The sequence below is a fragment of the Terrapene carolina genome, unplaced genomic scaffold (genome assembly GCF_002925995.2).
Source record: "Terrapene carolina triunguis isolate 2854851 unplaced genomic scaffold, T_m_triunguis-2.0 Scaffold838, whole genome shotgun sequence".
Lineage (NCBI taxonomy): Eukaryota > Metazoa > Chordata > Testudines > Emydidae > Terrapene > Terrapene triunguis.
The window spans coordinates 12043110-12061717 of NW_020665189.1; the positions used below are offsets into that span (position 1 = coordinate 12043110).

The following is an 18608-nucleotide window of genomic DNA, read 5'->3' on the forward strand; positions in this document are numbered from 1 at the left end:
CAGCACGCCACCTCTCCTCTCGCTCATATTGGGCTTTTTTAAAATCAGTCATTGACTGCCTCCACGCATTCAGCTGTGCTCTGTCAGCGTGGGAGGCAGTCTGAAGTTCAGTAAACATTTCGTCACGCGTCCTTCGCTTCCTTCTTCGAATATTCACTAGCCTCTGCGAAGGAGTAAGATTTGCAGCTGGTGGAGAAGGGAGAGGTTGTTAAAAAAAGATACATTTTAGAGAACAATGGGTAGACTCTTTCACGTTAGATTTTGCTGTTCACAACATCACACAGCACATGTGCTTTCGTTACAAGGTCGCATTTTTCCTCTTATATTGAGAGTCTCCTGGTTTGGTGTGAGAGATCACTCACGCAGTGCCAGGACACAGATTTCAGCTTGCAGGCAGCCATGGTAAGACATATAGTCTTTGGGCTTTTTTAACCTTCTTAACATGTGGGGATGGTTTCAAACAGTTCTGCCCTCATTTCCCATACCAAGCACCCGTGCCATTTAAAATGGGTTTGCAATGTAAAAGGAGGGGCTGCGATTTCAGGTTTAACATGCAGCACAAACCCAACTAACTCCCCTCCCCCACACACCCAATTCTCTGGGATGGTCACTTCAACCCTCCCCCCCACCGCGTGGTTAACAGCGGGGTATATTTCTGTTCAGCAGAGCAGGAAGGGGCACCTCTGAATGTCCCCTTAATAAAATTGCCCCATTTTAACCAGGTGACCGTGAATGATATCACTCTCCTGAGGATAACAAAGAGAGATAAGGAATGGATGTTGTCTGCATGCCAGCAAACACCGGGACCATACGCTGCCATGCTTTGTTATGCAATGATTCCAGACTACGTGCTACTGGCCTGGCGTGGTAAAGTGTCCTACCATGGCGGACAGGATAAGGCAGCCCTCCCCAGAAACCTTTTGCAAAGGCTTTGGGAGTACATGAAGGAGAGCTTTCTGGAGATGTCCCTGGAGGATTTCCGCTCCATCCCCATACACGTTAACAGACTTTTCCAGTAGCTGTACTGGCCGCGATTGCCAGGGCAAATTAATCATTAATCATTAAACACGCTTGCTTTTAAACCATGTGTAATTTTTGCAAAGGTACACTCACCAGAGGTCCCCTGTGTGCCCTCAGGGTCTTGGGTGAGTTCGGGGGTTACTGTTTCCAGGTCCAGGGTGACAAACATATCCTGGCTGTTGGGGTAACTGGTTTCTCCGCTTCCTTGCTGCTGTGAGCTATCTATGTTCTCTCCATCCTCATCTTCCTCGTCCGCCGAACCCGCTTCCCCGTTTCCAGAGAGGGACTCATAGAACACGCTTGGGCTAGTGGTGGCTGCACCCCCTAGAATGGCATGCAGCTCCGCGTAGTAGCGGCATGTTTGCGGCTCTGCCCCGGACCTTCCGTTTGCGTCTCTGACTTTGTGGTAGGCTTGCCTTAGCTCCTTAATTTTCACGCGGCACTGCTGTGCATCCCTGTTATGGCCTCTGTCCTTCATGGCCTTGGAGATCTTTTGTAATGTTTTGCCATTTCTTTTACTGCTTCGGAGTTCGGAGAGCACTGATTCATCTCCCCAGATGGCGATCAGATCCCGTACCTCCCGCTCGGTCCAGGCTGGAGCTCTTCTGCGATCCTGGGACTGGGACTGGGACTCCATCACGGTTACCTGTGCTGATGGGCTCTGCATGGTCACCTGTGCTCTCCACGCTGAGCAAACAGGAAATGAAATTCAAACGTTCGCGGGGCTTTTCCTGTCTACCTGGCCAGTGCATCTGAGATGAGAGTGCTGTCCAGAGCGGTCACAATGAAGCACTGTGGGATAGCTCCCGGAGGCCAGTAATGTCGAATTCCGTCCACACTAACCCAATTCCGACCCCCTAAGGCCGATTTTATCGCTAATCCCCTTGTCGAGGTGGTGTTAAGAAACCGGTTTAAAGGGCCCTTTAAGTCGAAAGAAAGGGCTTCGTAGTGTAAACGTGTCCAGGCTTAAGTCGATTTAACGCGGCTAAAGTCGACCTAAACTCGTAGTGTAGACCAGGCCTGATGAGTTTGCTGGATGAAAACGCTCTACATTTTTCAGAGGGTGCCACTAAAAACAGACACTCAAAGGGTATGTCTACCCTGCAATTAAACACCCACAGCTGGCCCATGTTCGGGCTGGGGCCGGGGCTCTGGGACCCTGCTGGGGTGGGGGGGCAACAGGGGGTAGGGGGGGATCCCAGAACCCAAGCTTCAGCCCAAGCTCGAATGTCTACACCACAATTTTACAGCCCTGCAGCCCCAGTCAGATGACGTGGGCCAGTCACATGTGTTTAGTTGCAGGGTAGACATACCCTGAAGGACTTGGCTAGGAGGAGGCACTGTGGCATAGTGGGTTAAACACTGACCCTGGAGCTAAGAGATTTGGATTCTACTCCTGAGTCTGCCAACACTCGTTAGTCTCTCTGTACCCCAGCTGCAATATCTGTGAAGGTGGGTATGCATGAGTAGCTCCCTTTACAAAGTGCTTTGAGATGAGATGAAAAGGTACTATGCAAGTTCAAGGTATTCGCTGCATTTCACAAGGTAGGAAAACTGACAGATTGACTTCCTTTCTGGGTGTGCAGGAATACTCTAGTTCATTAGATATAGGTTTCAAATTTAACACTTACTTGCTGTGTGATCCAGAGTAAGTCCAGAGTTCCTCCATGTAGATAGGAACATAGGTCGGATTCCAGTATGGCAATTCCTATGGTCCACCCACTCCAGTATCCTGTCTCTGATAGTGGCCAGCACCACATGCTTTAGAAGAAAGTGCAAGAAATCCTGCAGTAGTAATATGCTCACATTAAAGTCTCAGCCTATTCTGGAATAATTAGAGAGTGGCTTAAGATCTAAGGCGTGAGAGTTTATCTCCCTCTCCAAACTTTCTTTCAACATTAACTATAACAACTCTGGATATTTGTTGGCCACGCAATGCCCAGCTTGCTTTTTGAACATATCCTTCCCATCTGACGTACACAAAAGGGAACCCTGGCAACATGCAATGCTGAATGTGTATCTTAGGTGGCAGAAAAATACAGTGTAGTATGTGGTGAACAGTATTTATCTATATCAGGGGTCGGCAACCTCTGGCATGCGACTTGCCAGGGTAAGCACCCTGGCGGGCCGGGCCAGTTTATTTACCTGCTGACCCGGCAGGTTCGGCCGATCGCGGCCCCGACTGGCCACGGTTCGCCGTCCCAGGCCAATAGGGGCGGCGGGAAGCCACAGCCAGCACATCCCTCGCCCATGCCGCTTCCCGCCGCTCCTATTGGCCTGGGACGGCGAACCATGGCCAGTGGGGGCTGCGATTGGCCGAACCTGCCACGTCAGCAGGTAAATAAACTGGCCCAGCCCGCGCGTGCCAGAGGTTGCCAACCCCTGATCTATATGGTAACAAAGAGACAATTGGAAATGTGTTCAGCCTTTGCTGTGGCACTTCCTTCCTTTTGGGTGCTCAGAGGCAAACTTCATGATACATTAATGTAGTGCTTTGTAGTTCATATGTGATACCTTTAAATATGTGTGTTGCCAAAAACAACAGCCATTAATTTTATCTCTTTAAAAAAAAAAGAAAGAAAAGCCAAAACAATTGGAATGATTTTAAAAGTGTAATGGGGTAGCCACCTAGGTGGGCAAGTGGCACTGGCAGCATATTTTGCTGCCACGTGTGGGGGAGGTTATCGGATTCCAGGTTGGGTTTTCCTTGGAATGTTGTTTCAGGAGGGCTGCAGAAGAATCATAGAATATGCTGTAGGGGTGGGAAGAGAACATAACCCCCTCTGAGGTGGTACAGACTGATCTCAAAGAGAGTCACCTCCAACCTGTAACCAAAGGAAATATCCCCATGACTCAGGAGCCTATGTGGGGATGGGGGTGGGGTCTGAGGATCCCAGTAGACTGTTTAAAATAAACCTCAGGGCCTCTGCTTTTGAAACAGTGATGCTACTTCTGTATGATTATGAATGTTTTATCCAGTATAGAGTATTATGGTGAAACAGTACTTCTATGCAGAACACCCTTCACTAAAAATTATCACAGAATTTAATCATAGCTGAAATGAAGTTGGCTTTGTTTCCAGAATTAGAGCACAGGACATTCCTTTATACAGTTCTTCATTTGGGGGTGGGGGTGAGGCAACCAGGGAGAGGTGATCTGTGGGATCTCTGGTAGATTCATGTTTACATGGGAAATATTCCAATGACATCGGAGTTAAAATATGCAGTGGGTTGGCTTTTAATGAGATGTGACTCCACTGATGGGATCAGTGCCTGTCTGAAGTAGTTTGAGTAACTTTCAGAGCAATTTCTACAGTTTTGGTTAAGTATAAGGGAGGGGGAAAGACAGGAAAAAGTTCATTTCCATTTATGAAAAGGTTAATTTTGTTCATGAAATAGCTTTTGAATTTGTTTCAAGTGAACTGCTCCAAGATGACTTGCTGAAGTATCTTTCACCATATTTGGGTAAATCTAGGAGTCTCCGCAACCCGGAATGCCTCTGATTTGGAGATACCGTTTATAAAATCTCTACATGTGTTGGCTACAATAGGCAGACTGTAGTGTTTTAGATTGAAAAAGGGACTGTGTGTCCTTAATATTTGCAAAGTGCTAAGGGTATCTATCTGTGCCATCCAGCACCAGAATCCCACCAGTGTCAGGCATTCAGCAGAGATGATTTGTGAAAGTGGCCCCAACCCAGTGGCATTGGACTTTTCCTGTCCAATAGCTCTGTTCTGGATGCAAGACGGTGAGAAAGCAGAAGGCTATAAACCATTGATACGAACTGGAAGAGAGGAAGTTCAGCACCAGAGAGTTACTCTAGTGTGCCAATATGTAAGCAGAGTGACTGTGCGGTAGTGGGCATGGCTGGGCTGTGGAATCAGGAACTATGAAGCATAGGAAAGCGGGGAAATATCTCCTTACTGTCTCACGCTCCTATCCTGTGAATCTCTACAGCGTGCCACCCTGGAACTGGGCTTGGGGATTTTGATGTATTTATATAAATTATGGTGACACCTAAAGATCTCATCCAAAATCTAGTACAAGGGCCTCAACATGGTAGAACACACACAGTCTCTGCCTCAAGGAACTTTAAAATCTAAAGGCCCTGTGATGCTGCAACATGAAACCCCTGTGCAGGGTAGGCTGACCAGATAGCAAGTGTGAAAAATCGGCAGGGGTGGGGGGTAATAGGAGCCTATATAGGAAAAAGCCCCAAATATCGGGACTGTCCCTATAAAATCGGGACATCTAGTCACCCTAGTGCAGGGGCACAGTCCCATTTACCTCAGTGGGGCTCTTTGTGGGTGCATGGGTCCATCCACCTCCATCGTAGTGCAGGATCAGCACCTACATACTCAAAACTGACCTCAAAGGCCTTCTGAAGCCCTTCACCATTCAGTCATGGCTGCACGGCACTCGACCAGGTCCTACCATATTAACATTCTCTTCTGTCTACCTGCTCTTGATCAATTACCTATATAATATGAGGCTTGCATTCAAGATCACTGTAAACACCGTTTACTAATAAACTAACTCTTTGAAATAGTACTAAAATGCTATCATTTCTTCCTGTCTCATCACATACTGGCAGCTGTTCAAAGGAAAATTAGAGTGGGAAAAAGATTGTATGATCATACAGATGGAGCATTTTTTTCACATAGAAAGTCTGTCTACAGATGTTCTCCCCAATTGACAATAATACATTCTGTCTTCTTAACCCCAGTGCATAGATGAGAATTTAATCAGTGAAGGGTGTGTACTTTTTACATTGAATGGGTGGATCTCTTACTTGACTGGCAACAATTTCTAAATTAATCACCGTTGGATATCCTAAATCAGGTTTATGTAATCTCATTTGTAGCACATGTGCTCAGTGAATCAAGAGCATAATAATACAGTTGCTTTATTCTGTCATAAAGAATTGCCAATTTAGAGGCCAGTTCTACTCAAATTAGAATTGGCTCCTTCACAAGGCTGTACAAGTCTTAAAATACCAAGTTTTGAGGGACACTTTTACCATGTGGAAACCATATGTAATTTTAATGAACTGAGCCCTTAAATTGCAACTTTATCAGGCTATCACAATTAGGGTTGGGCAAAATGGATTGGATAGAATCTTGCATGACCTTGCTTTTCAAATCTTCACTTAAAAATCAAACCAAACCCAAAAGGAACTTTTATTTGAAGTTTTAAAAATATATTTGATTAACTACTTCATTCTTTTTCATTTTTATCTCCCTGTGCACTTCAGGTTCCAAACTGGAAGTGCCTAAACATCACAAGATGTTGTATTAAGGAAATTTCTAACCCAGTTTTGCAATCTGAAGTGGTTCATAGACTTTGGATAAGTATCTGAACCTGAAGAATGATCAAAGCATCTCATCCTTTCGAGGGTCTCCCCTTTCTACTCATAATATTTAACAATTCAAAAGCCACCAAACTAACCTTGATTTAAAGTGTATCTGAAAAAAAATGTATGAATAGTAACCTAAGGTATGCTTCTGAAGCCAAACCACATTATAATCTGGTACCATATGGCTCTAAGCATCCATAAAGGTTGTTCAAATATTTTTATTATAATGCACCATAATGTATGGTTTAACTTGGCTCCAGAAACAATGTGGACAGAGTTTTAAATTTTTTAATTTAAAAAAATGTGGCCTCTGCAATTATAGAATAGGAAAATGTTTACAAGTTTGAGATAAGCCACATTCGGAAAATGTCACATATCAGGCTGGCTAATTAAATTGTTTTGGTTTATTAAAAATATATAATCAAAGGGTTCATTGAAAACAGCCTACAGCAAATTCAGAGAAATCTGTGATCAGTCACAAAGTTCAGAATGTTTTTAGCACACGAGTGCATTGCTCAACAAGTGTGCATATTTCAGACCACAAACTATTTTTGTCTAGACTAAGTCTACATAGGCAAAATAGTCTGAAAGGTACTCTCTATTCCATAAAATCTGTTATGCCAATGGACCTGATTATAACACAATAGTCCATGATATGGTTTAGTCTGGCAGTGTAGATGGGACCCAAAGTGGGTTTTAATCATGAGCCCAAATCTTGTTTATCTCTTGCAAAAGTCCAAGGAAGCCTGTCTAAGAACATGTAAGTCACTCATTAGAACTGGGAATAGAATGCAAGTCTCCTGATTCCCCCAGATTTGTAATTAATCATGCTACCATACACTGAACTGATAGATTTTAGATTTTTCCACTACCACCTTTTAGATCCAACAACTTGAGATCTTTTAGTTTGTGATGACTAACTAAATCTTGGGCTTGTCTACACTGGCAATTAACAGTGCTGCAACTTTCTTGCTCAGGGGTGTGAAAAAAACACCCCCTGAGCTCAGCAAATTGGAGCTCTCGGAGCTACACCCGTCATTGAGGTGGGTTTTTTTTTTTTTTTTTTTTTACAGCCGTGACCACACAAGGCACGTTAAGGCACCTTAAGGTCCAAAAAAGGTGCAAGACGCCCTGAGAAAATCAACAAGAGCTTGTCTGGGACTGTTCAAATGAAAAAAGTCTTTGACATGTAAAATACCCTCTCTCAAAATCTGGAATTTCTGCAATGGTAGAAAGATTACCTATATCTGATGGAAAGTGAAGGGAATAAACCTGATTTAAAACTAACAGATCTTAATTGATAAATTTGATAAATTTTACAGCTGAATCTTTTTGTGCAATAGATTTCCTCCAAGAAATAGGTGTAAGCTGTTAGTGTAATGTCTGTCATATTTGAATAGTATAACAGGGCACTGATATCCGAATATGAAGCTACCCAACTAGAGCTGAGGTCATTGGTATGTTAATTACATCAGACAAATAAATTGTGGAACTTGTGGCAATTAATTCTCAGTGGGTGCAAACAGAATCACTTGGCCCTAAACTGAACACAGCTGGGTAGTGTTGCAGCTATTAGTGACTCATTTTAAACATGCCTGAGAGATCCTATATCCTTAATCCATGTAATATATAGCATGTCATGGAATTATAAATTGACAAGAACAAGGAAATTGCTACATCATAGTATCTAAGTTTATAGAGTCATTCATTTTAAGGCCAGATGGGACCACTGTGATCAGCTAGCCCTGGTCTATGCTAGGAATTTACTTCAGGATAACTATGTCTCTTGGGTACGAAAAATCCACACCCTGAGAGACGTAACTGTGCCGACCTAACCCCAGGCATAGACCAGCACTAGGTCGGTGGAAGAATTTCTTCTGTTTCCCTAGCTATCACCTCTCCGGGAAGTAGACTTCCTACACCAACAGGAGAAGCCTTCCTATTGGTGTAGGCAGTGTCTACGCTGAAGTGGTACACTGGTGCAGCTGCACTGCTTCAGCGTTTTAAGTAGATCTATCCCTACTCTGACCTTCTGTATAACACAGGCCAAAATAATTTCTAGAGCAGCTCTTTTAGAAAAACAACACACTTGTTTTTGTTCAGGATCTTTTTTACCTTTATGTCTGAACAGATATTGACACGGTCTATCTAGAGTCATAGACTGTCTCTCATCTGTTTCCTAGCTTGTATTGGTTGAAATAGTAATGTTAACTTTACTTTCTAATTTTCTTTTTAATGACAAAACATTTTTCATTTAACATATGTATTGCAATCCCAGTGCAATTACAATTATCACCTCAAATAGGACCCAATATAATCTCCATGGCACATTAACTTGTCTTTAATATTGACTGAGGGGTATCAGTACATGCCCAGCCCTAGTACATGTTGGTGCATATTTGAAAGCCTTGTGCCTGGGCTGTTCAGAATTCCCTCAGCCAAGCTGTAGTGGGTTGGTGACTTCCTCAGAAATTGTGTGTGTATATTTATACCCTCTCCCCCATAGACTTATTGGTACTATAGCACTCTGATCTTCCTTAATATATGGGCATAAAATTATGGTTTATGGGAAGCATTATGATGAATTGTGTCAATATGTAATATGACCCTTATTGCGTGGACTGTTGGCACAGTATGTTGGAAGTCTGTTATGTTAAAGGGATAGTATGAACTTGAAATCTAGACTGCTTAAAATAGAAAAGCAGTTTCAGGTACTATACCTGCCCTTTAGTCCCGCAACCAATTTTTTTGGGGGGGGGGCGGGGGGGTGTTACAATTGCATTTCCTTTTTGAAACAATATTTTGTCTCTCCACTGTTGCTATGTGAAAAATCCTCACAAAAAGGGGAAACAGCAAAATGATTATACACAAAATGCTCTCAAATGTACAAAGTATAGAAACTTCCCCACTCTAATCTTTGGTCTTATCTGCCCTAGACATTTTCTTACAATATTACACCATTGCACTACCACAGGTGTAGCTCCATAATTGGAACAACAGTGGGAGCACTAGTGGCAATAGGCTGCCAGTGTTGCAGTCATTGTTGCGTAAGCCAGCTCTAGTCAGGAGTAGACAACAAAAAGGTTAAGACAACTGTGCTGCTGGTAACAATAGTGGGAAATTTTAAGGAAAAACTTCTAATGCAGATGCAGTCTAGATACTAATCTTAGAAGCAGCCTGTAGGGGAAAATGGAATCAGAAGTGTGAAGTGATGATTAAACTGTCTGCATCCCTTTAACACACAATCAAGAGAGTGCCAAATTACATTATGATACCCATGTGACAGGGGGAGGGATAGCTCAGTGGTTTGAGCATTGGCCTACTAAATCCAGGGTTGTGAGTTCAGCCCTTGCGGGGGCCACTTAGGGATCGGGGCAAAATCAGTACTTGGTCACTGCTAGTGAAGGCACTGGACTTGATGACCTTCCAGTTCTATGAGATAGGTATATCTCCATGTATATATATATATATATATGTATGTTTCTTCCCATATGTGTGATGTGTGTTAGCTCTGCTCAAGCTGGTGCTCTAAAATGGCAGTGTGAGTAGCAGCCTGAGTACAATCCCACCCAACCCTGATAATGTTGTACTCAGGGCTAGCCTGTGCCACTGCAGTCACACTCCTATTTTTAGTGTTCCAGCTTCAGCAAATCTAGCATGTTCTCACCCATACTGGGAAGCCTCTGAAAGCCTATTATGCCAGTGTAAAGTTCAGTTTATAGGTCTTGCCATGCCTGGTTGCCCTGGGGCTCTTCAAATCTCATTTGCACCAGGTACACAATTAAAGAACTGACAACTGACTGACCAGTGTGAAAGAATATCCCCTATGTCCTAACTATCCTTTAAGTTTTTTCTATCCAAACAATACACAGTTGCTACTTTTCTAAGTAAACTAACATGGTTGTTGATTTTAAGGCTTTTTATACAGTTTGATGTACTATGCAACAAAACCCATTTACAAACAAGCTCAAGTGAATTACACAGGGTGACTTTATCAATACCCATGAGAGGAAAAGACTGTCCGGTAGTTCAGATGCCAGCCTGGGACTCTGAGACTAGGGAACAATTCCCTGCTCTGCCATAGATTTCCCATGTTACCTTGATCAAGTCATCTAGTGCCTCAGTTCCCCATCTGTAAAACAGGGATAACAGCACTGCCCTGCCTTGCAGGAGTGTTGTGAGGAGCTCTTTGACCAACAAGGTAGTGTCAGCAAGAATGTGAGGCTGCTAATTGTCATGAACTTTGGCCTGTGACAAATCTTTCATTAGAAATGTCTCAAAATAGGGAGTTACTATGGAAAAACAAATAGATTTGACTATCACGGGCACAGGTGTAGTAATATGTATTTAGTGTATTGCCCCCTCTCTCTGATCTCCCTCCCCCCCCAAAATCTGCTAACAATGTCTGCAGTACAGTAATATTCTAGGATGCTTAGGATTCTAGCAACTATTATTCTTGATGCCCCATAAATTAGAGGGAATCAAGAAATTTCACTTCATTTTTTGATGAAACTTCATTTTCTGTTGAAAAACTCCTTATTAGGGTTTGTTTTCACGGGGGAATAGCCCACAGGATTAACAGCATGAAAGCACTCTCTTAGTGCGGAATAAGAGTATCCACTCCAGGAGCTAGTGTGGAATAGCTATTGAACTTTAAATTCACACCTTACCTTATTTTGCAATAGCTTCCCCATATAGACAGGTCCTTCAACTCAGATTTTTAAAATAATGTAGTTTTGCTATGCTCAGCATAGCAATAACTAACCTGATTTAGGAGTCAAAATCGCATTAACAATCAATGGGTCTTAAACTTCTAAATCAGTTACGCATTGCAATGCTGAGCACAGAAACACCTACATACCTTTACAAATCTTAGTCTTTAGAAGTTTATTTAGTGAACCATCAAAGGCTGGAGGTGGAAGAGTCCTATGCTAATAGTATCAAAGCAGCACACTGGGATAAATATCTCAAGTATGGTTCAAGCTTTTCTGGGATACTGTGTACCAGTTTTTGAGCACAGCCTTCCTGGTTAGTGCATTATAGCTACATGGCACTGCATGTAGCTACTTAAGTGAAACTTAATTTTAATTTATTAGGAAAAAAAATTCCTAAGAGCAATTGTTACAGCTCTTAATAAATGATAGTGCACGCCCCAGGATCATACAGCGAGCAGAAAAAAATCCATGCTGGAGTTGTTGACCATTGAAGGGCAAGGATCCGAGTGGAGGGGAAGGGATTCTGGCTTTCTCCCTACAGATAAATCACTCTCCGCTTCTAGTTAAACCCGGAAAGGGGCGGGGGGGGGGGAGGGAGGTGCGAGCCGTCTGTCAAAGCAGTGGTAGGTAACAGGAGCCTGCCCAGGTTTCCTTGTAGCCTTCAATCACGCGGGTAGTAAAGTTAATTTCATTAACACTTAACACCCCTTTGTCCCCTGGCTCAGGGCTAGGAGCCGGCGAGGCTGCCGAGGCAGCTGCCCCCAGGATCGGGGGAGGGGGAGAGCCCGGGACACACGGACGGAGCCTAGCTGCTGTTCACCCCCTCAGTAGTGGTGGCACCGGGCGGCCAGCTCGCTGCGCGCCGGGGCTGCGCCGGATCCCTCCCAGCTGCGCTGGGGAGCCCAGGCCGCCTCCCACGCCCTCCGCCCCGGATTGGAGGACTCCACAAGGGCCGTGCCCCGCAGGCAAGCGCAGCGCAGCGCCCGCCGCGCGGCTCCGGCTGCCCTGGGCTGGGAAGAGCTCGAGCCGCAGCGGGGAGCCGGCAGGATGATAGTGACACGTGAGTGGCCGGGCGGCTGCTGATGCCCAGCGGGAGAAGGGGGAATGTTCGTGGAGGGGAGCAGCGGGGCCGAGACCGATTGGCGCCCGGGGCCGGGCCGAGGATGCCTGGGCACTAGCGGCTCGGTGTTCCGCGGGGTGAGACGCCAGGGGAGCGCTCCGAGCGCAGCGCGCTGGGGCTGCCACTGGTGCTCCGCTGGCTGGCTGGGGACTCGGTCCCGCCCGCTCTCCGCGCTTTGGGGGGACTCTGACCGACACCCTGCAAAGACGGTGGTAATTCTGCTGCAGAAACCTGCCTTGGTGATGGATGAGGGGTGCGCGCGGGGTGTGTGTGTCTCTTTCTCCTAACCTTAGTGAATAGCACACCCCCCCCTTTATTCCCTCCAGTTCAGTGTGCTGGTCGGGGGTGGCTTTGAGTTGGGCACTCCCCAGTTTTTCACCTGTTAGTTGAAGTCTTTCTGCAGTCGGGCTTGTAGCCAGGCCCGGTGAGAACGTAGGTTTTCTTTTCCCTGGTGTTATTCTGCCGCTAAACAACGTGCCTTTAAAGCATTTAGGTCAGTGGCCTAGATTCTTCAGAGACCATCTTGACCTTGAACTCACTGATTGTGTGTCTCCTGCAATACATGCTGTAGGGTAAACTGAGGCACAGAGCAGTTAGGTGGCTGCTATGCTTTAGCTCACTTACAAATAAAAACCTCATCATCCTCTTTATAACTGCAGCAGGACACTTGCACTTCAAATGTATTCAGTTCAAAACAAGTAAATAGGTATGTGTAAAGGGGGTGGCATTCCTCCCCCCCCCCCAACCTTGCCAGGAGATTATCGTTTAAATATTTGGTAGGGACTCTCCAATTAACATTGGTAATGCACAAGGTGCTGCTCAAATTCATATGGTTCCAGGGGAGTTTACAACTGAGACATTGATTGCAAAGCTGAGCCAGAGCAAATAATTGTGTCTCCGGGGTATACTGGAAGACTTGACTCCCAAGGACAGAGTTGTAATGTGGGTGAGTGTATATGCTGGCAGGCAGTGACACTGAAACAGGGACAGCAGTACTCCAGAGAAAACAGAATATACTTTTTTAGGGCAAAAGGAACTATTGAAAGGATTTGAGGGCATACACTTTTAATTGAGGTGAATGGCCAGAAACAATTATATCCAGTGGATTGTGCGGTATAATTTTTTGTGTAGAACTACAAGTGTTTGTAAATACATTTGTGGTGCTGCCGGAGGCTAGAAATCTGATTTGTGATACCTATTGGGATTTTGGTGTACAGCTGGGCAATACATTGGTATTTGGGTGGATCTAGTCCAATGGACGTGTTTTTCACAGCACATGTGCAAATGGGAATTGGCTTCCTAGGAGCTGAAGTTTATGGACAACTGATATGAAATTTTACAGATGCAACACGGAATACAGACCAAGGATGTCAGGAAGGACTAATAAGTTTATCTGCAACCTGGATCAGCCCCAGAGTCAACTCAACAGCTTGAATCACAGCCCACAATGAAACCAAGCAAGAGGCTTCATGAAGAACCTGTTAGCTTAGTAGGTGCTGGGATAGGCTAATTTGTTGTAGGAACAATGCATTCCGGAGTTTGGCATCTGGCTGCTGCAGCTGCCAAGCATGTCCCATGCATGTTGACTTCAGTTTTGGAGCAGATAGAGGTGGTTGAGAAGGACAATAGATTCAGCATTACCAGTAACAGAAGGAGGCAGCAGCATCCGATTAGTATTGGAGCCAACTGCTTTGCTGTTTTTTTGTTTTTTTTGTTTTGTTTTGTTTTTTTGTTGGCTTGCCTTTTGCTGTCATAGTAAGATTATTGTATTATGGAAAAAATCCTTCACGTGTCACACAGGGATCAAGAGGGAACAAAACTCTTTTGAATTATTTCTGTAGCCTCACAAATTGGCGTCCTAGCCTAATCATGTAAAGTTAAAATTAATTCTACACTAATTGTTCTCTCCTTTGTACCTGCTGTGAGTAAGGAGGAGATGCTGCTACGCTTCCTGGTGAGCTGGGAGTGTTGAGCAAATCTTACTTTTCATAGCGATTTCTTATGCAATTTAGTGCTGCTGAAATGGAGAGTCCTGGGATAATTGGTATGGAGTTGCTGCAAACAGCAGGAATGTTCACCATCTGCAAGGTTTTGGAACAATTTCAGACTTAAAAACCCTCCCCCTTCAATTTTCTTAAACCCCGATCACCATCTAATTCTTATCCATCAAAACTGGAAAACTACATTGTGACACAATGAAGGTGAAAGATGTGCGTTTACCTTGATAGTGGAGATGTTATAGTTTTCAAATGCAGGAAAGTGGTAGCGAGGGACAACTGTTTTAAAAAAAAAAACCCAAAACAATACATTAAGAATGAGTTTTATGTTCAATATATTGCAGCAATACTGTCAAGCATAAATTTATATGCTGTAGTTTTAAACAAATATCCTTACCTGTTACTCTTAAATTACTAAAACAAAGTATTTTTAAATTCTAAAGTTCTAGTTACCATTCATACTGCTTGTTTACATGAAGTATTTCATCATTTTAGACTGAGATTAGACTAGTTTGTTTCATGTGCTCTTTCTGGTTAGTTTCATTTTCTGCCTTTCCTATACTAGCACAGGGCTGCTGTTCTTGGGCAGCAAACACTGCAGAGGGTATGTTTAAATTCAAATCTTCATTGACATTTTAATAAAAATATGAATATTCATATTAATGTGAGCATTTGTTTGGTTTTTGGACCTAATCATCCCTTCTAAATTTTGGTTATGTGATAACCAGCCTACGTAACTCTATATTACAATCCTATATGGAAAATTGGCACAGGTCATGCATTTGTGTTTTGCTTCCCATAAACATTTGGCAGTGACCCTATCACCTTTGGCTCAAGAGAAAACAGCTAACTTTAAAGTGCTGCCTCTAATCTCTGATTAAACTAATGGGGCTTGCAGGAAATGGAAATTTTCCAACTGCTTAAATATTTATAAAACCAAACAGTGTATTTAATGTGTGAGGAGGAGTTGCCATGTCAGAGTCACTCTGGTATTTCATACCATATGCAAATAATGCTGTACAATCTCTAGGAATCTGCCTTCTGCTCAATCCTGAGAAAGAGGATGTAATTGTAATACAATTTGGAGTGTCACTCCTGTGCCAGCTTTTCAAAGGATCTCCCATTTCCTGCTTCTATTTAGGAGGGCCTGACTCCTTCCCTACAAGCATCTGAGCAGCTATATTGGCATCAAAAAAGAGTAAGCAGTTAGAATCATCCTGTGTTTACTAGCATATCTATTTTAAAAAGTTGGTCAATAGGTTTATTGATAGATCCTGTTGTAGTATCTGTGTAACTGTATAGGGGCAAAAACAATTCTAACAATGTAGTGAGGTTGGTAGTTATCGATAGTGGCTAACACACAAAGTTTGTACACCGGTTACAAGAACTGCACAAATATTTTTTAATCCCCATACCACTTTAAGATAAAATACATTTCTTGATTTCACAGCTCAAGAGAACTGAGACTGGGAGGGGCAAAGTGGCCGTGGGACGGAGCAAGTATTAGAAGTCAAGAGTTCATGTCTCTTCTGCATAAACTACTAGGCTAGGCTGCTTCCCTGATCAAAAAGTAACATGGGTGACCATTTCAACAGGCTAAATAACTAGATGGGCTCTGCTCTACATAAACAGATATCTCAGACTCCAGTTTAGTCCTCACTGAGCTTTGGCGTCTCTTAGCTGCACTTTTAAAGCACTGTGTTAGTTTACAGAGCAATAATATTCATGATTACAGTAGCTCAGTTAAGCCAGGATTTATAAGTGCCTTGTTACATCTCTAATACGTGGTGCCCAAGTTTGATCCTATACTGTTGGTGCGATACAGTGCCATGCCTTCATGAGTATTTCCCTTTTTTCAGGTGTTAACACTTTGGGAGCGTTGGAATACTCTGTGTGCATCCATAGAAAACATCAGTTGGGTATTTAATATGTATGCCAGTGCTACCAAAATAGCCTTTCAGACATCACATGTCTTAAAGTTCCTTGCTGTCAGGCCGCAAATTAGCCTGGCACATCAGGAGTCTAATGTAGGTCAACACAAATTTTCCTTTTGATAAAGTTTATTGCCTCCTCTCAGGTTGATTAGTATCATATTGGTACAGTTTGTTTTTTTGGGGGGGATGTCCTTAGATCATATCTAAACAGCTGGGACTCTATTTTCCAATTATCTTAATTCCCGTTAGAGTTAAGAGGAGCTGCACCTAAATCTTCCCTGGATGTCAGTGGCATCCACAGACTTTTTAGAGCATTTTGGCAACCATTTCTAGCAGTGAAATAATAACTGCTAGACTGTTTCAAAAGTTATAACATTGGAACAGATGTAGAGTAAGAAGTGTATTGTTGCTTCCTGTACAGAAGCCGGGTAACAGGGGCAGCAAGCCAAGATGAAGCTATTCAAAGTAAAGAACTTTGTAGTGTCTGTAACCTTTGTGTACAGTGCTGCATTGAAATACCTGAAGGTAGAAGTTCATTTAGCTACAGTATAGAGGTGGCAGCGGTACAACTTTTCCGAAGCTGCCTTAACCTTGTCCCGAAGGGACCACCACTGTGATGAAAAGGTCATTGTGTCCAGGATCATTAGCTGATGAAGAAATTACTAATGGAAACATTTTTTAAGCTGCCGTTCCTGGATTAGTTTTTTCTTGATTCAATTCACAGTGGAAATGCAGCTGTAGTTTCAGAAGGAAGCTCTGGGTTACTTTAACCTGGGAAACTATTTAACATTTATGGGACTATGTAGACTCTTCCGTCTTCACTGGAAAAAAGATGTGCTTAACTTACGTTAACTAACATGAGTTAAAGTCCTAATGAAGACAAGGCAGGGCGTAGTTTACTTTTTGCAGAGTTAGCAGGTTGAGTTAAAGGGCTGGTCCACACTAACCCCCCAGTTCGAACTAAGATACGCAACTTCAGCTACGTGAATAACGTAGCTGAAGTCGAAGTACCTTAGTTCGAACTACAAGGTACTTACCCCGGGTCCACACGCGGCAGGCAGGCTCCCCCGTCGACTCCATGTACTCCTCTCGCAGAGCAGGAGTACCGGCGTCAACGGCGAGCACTTCCGGGATCGATTTATCGCGTCTAGACAAGATTTTGATTTTGTTAATAAAGGTTATGCTTTGATAAAATTATGTGCAAACTGGGGGCAGTTGAACCTGAAATGTGTATTATGAGAGCAGCAGCAATGGTGTATTTAGACTGGTGAAGTTGGCATAGTGGTAGAAATAAGTATTTATTTGTAAAAAATTTTAAAAATGGAGAGAAGTGCATCAGTCTATTTAAAACAAATGTCATTTCAACCTACGTCCTTACTTGAAGGTGAAAATGGTTGCTTGGGGTGTGCATTGCAATAGGATTACCTAAATTAATCAAACTGAGCTTATTATCTGTTAGTAATAAAACAGATTCAGAGTTGAGAGATTCAAAATTCACTTTACGAAGAAGGAGCAAAGCAGTAAATTCATGACAAAACTAGAAATACATAAATGAATTCCTTCAGCTTACTAAACTGGTAACTTACTGCTGAATATTTCAAGCAAAATCAGGCTACGCATTCCTATGCATAAATGTATGGAATGCATTTTTTGTTTAGAAAACATATTTTAACAAACCAGTTTGTTCCTTCAGTCTAATATGCCAGATTCTGAAGCTCTTTTTAAAGATTTGAGGCGAATGTATAGGGACTGTCTGTGTGTCAGGCAAGCCTTGACAGTTTGGTTGTACTCATAACTCAACTAGAAGTATCCCTAGGAAGGAGAAGAGTGCAGTTCAGGATTCCTCCCCTCCACAACAGACACCAGTAACTTCCAATATTGGCACAGTTTAGAGGCAGTTGATATGTGCTATTCCAACAGCATACTAAACTTGTTTACATTTTTAAGGCATCTGGTGAGTGTTCTGTATTTCTGTAAGGTTATGCTTTGCCTCTGCTCCTGTGGGAATGTTATAGTATTGGCCATAATTGCTATAAAATGAGCAGTTGATTCCTGATATCTGTTGTTCTGAAGTAACTGCCAAGTGGAATTGATAGTGGGCAAGGAACAAAATATTAAGACTCTACCAACGGGTACTATACTGGGGCAAATTCTTGTTACTAAGAACTAGTAAGGGGTGTTCAATGTTACTAATGGTGTGCTGGTCTTCCAGTTTAACTAATAAAATAGTATTCTCTGCTATGTGTATGTCCTGCTGTCATGCCTAAGAGTCAGTACGTGTGACTGGCCATTGATATCTTGGACCGGTAACTGGACATATGTATCATATATCCTTTTTTGTTCATTCCAACGTATAACAGATGTTTCAGAGCACAAGATTTTCACAGATGGATGTCATAGACTGGTACACTATATAGCAAATATACCCCACTTTCAACATATTTGTATGTTTGCTGCGTCTACTCTA

At 43.1% G+C, this 18608-nt stretch overlaps 1 protein-coding gene across 3 annotated transcripts in view; it reads left to right on the top strand.

Moving 5' to 3' along the window:
* The window catches only part of LOC112103221 (rho GTPase-activating protein 7-like), an 84220-nt gene that overhangs the window by 38861 nt on the left and 26751 nt on the right, over positions 1-18608 (top strand). The window contains exon 1 of one of the 3 annotated variants that reach the window (XM_024194871.3): positions 11813-12150. The exons of 1 other annotated variant lie outside the window; for it this stretch is intronic. In XM_024194871.3, coding sequence (XP_024050639.1) covers positions 12138-12150 — 13 coding nt within the window. In that variant the 5' untranslated portion in view covers positions 11813-12137. Of the gene's footprint in view, positions 1-11812; positions 12151-12356; positions 12423-18608 lie in introns of those variants that run through there. One more of the 3 variants, XM_024194872.3, reaches the window with a different exon arrangement.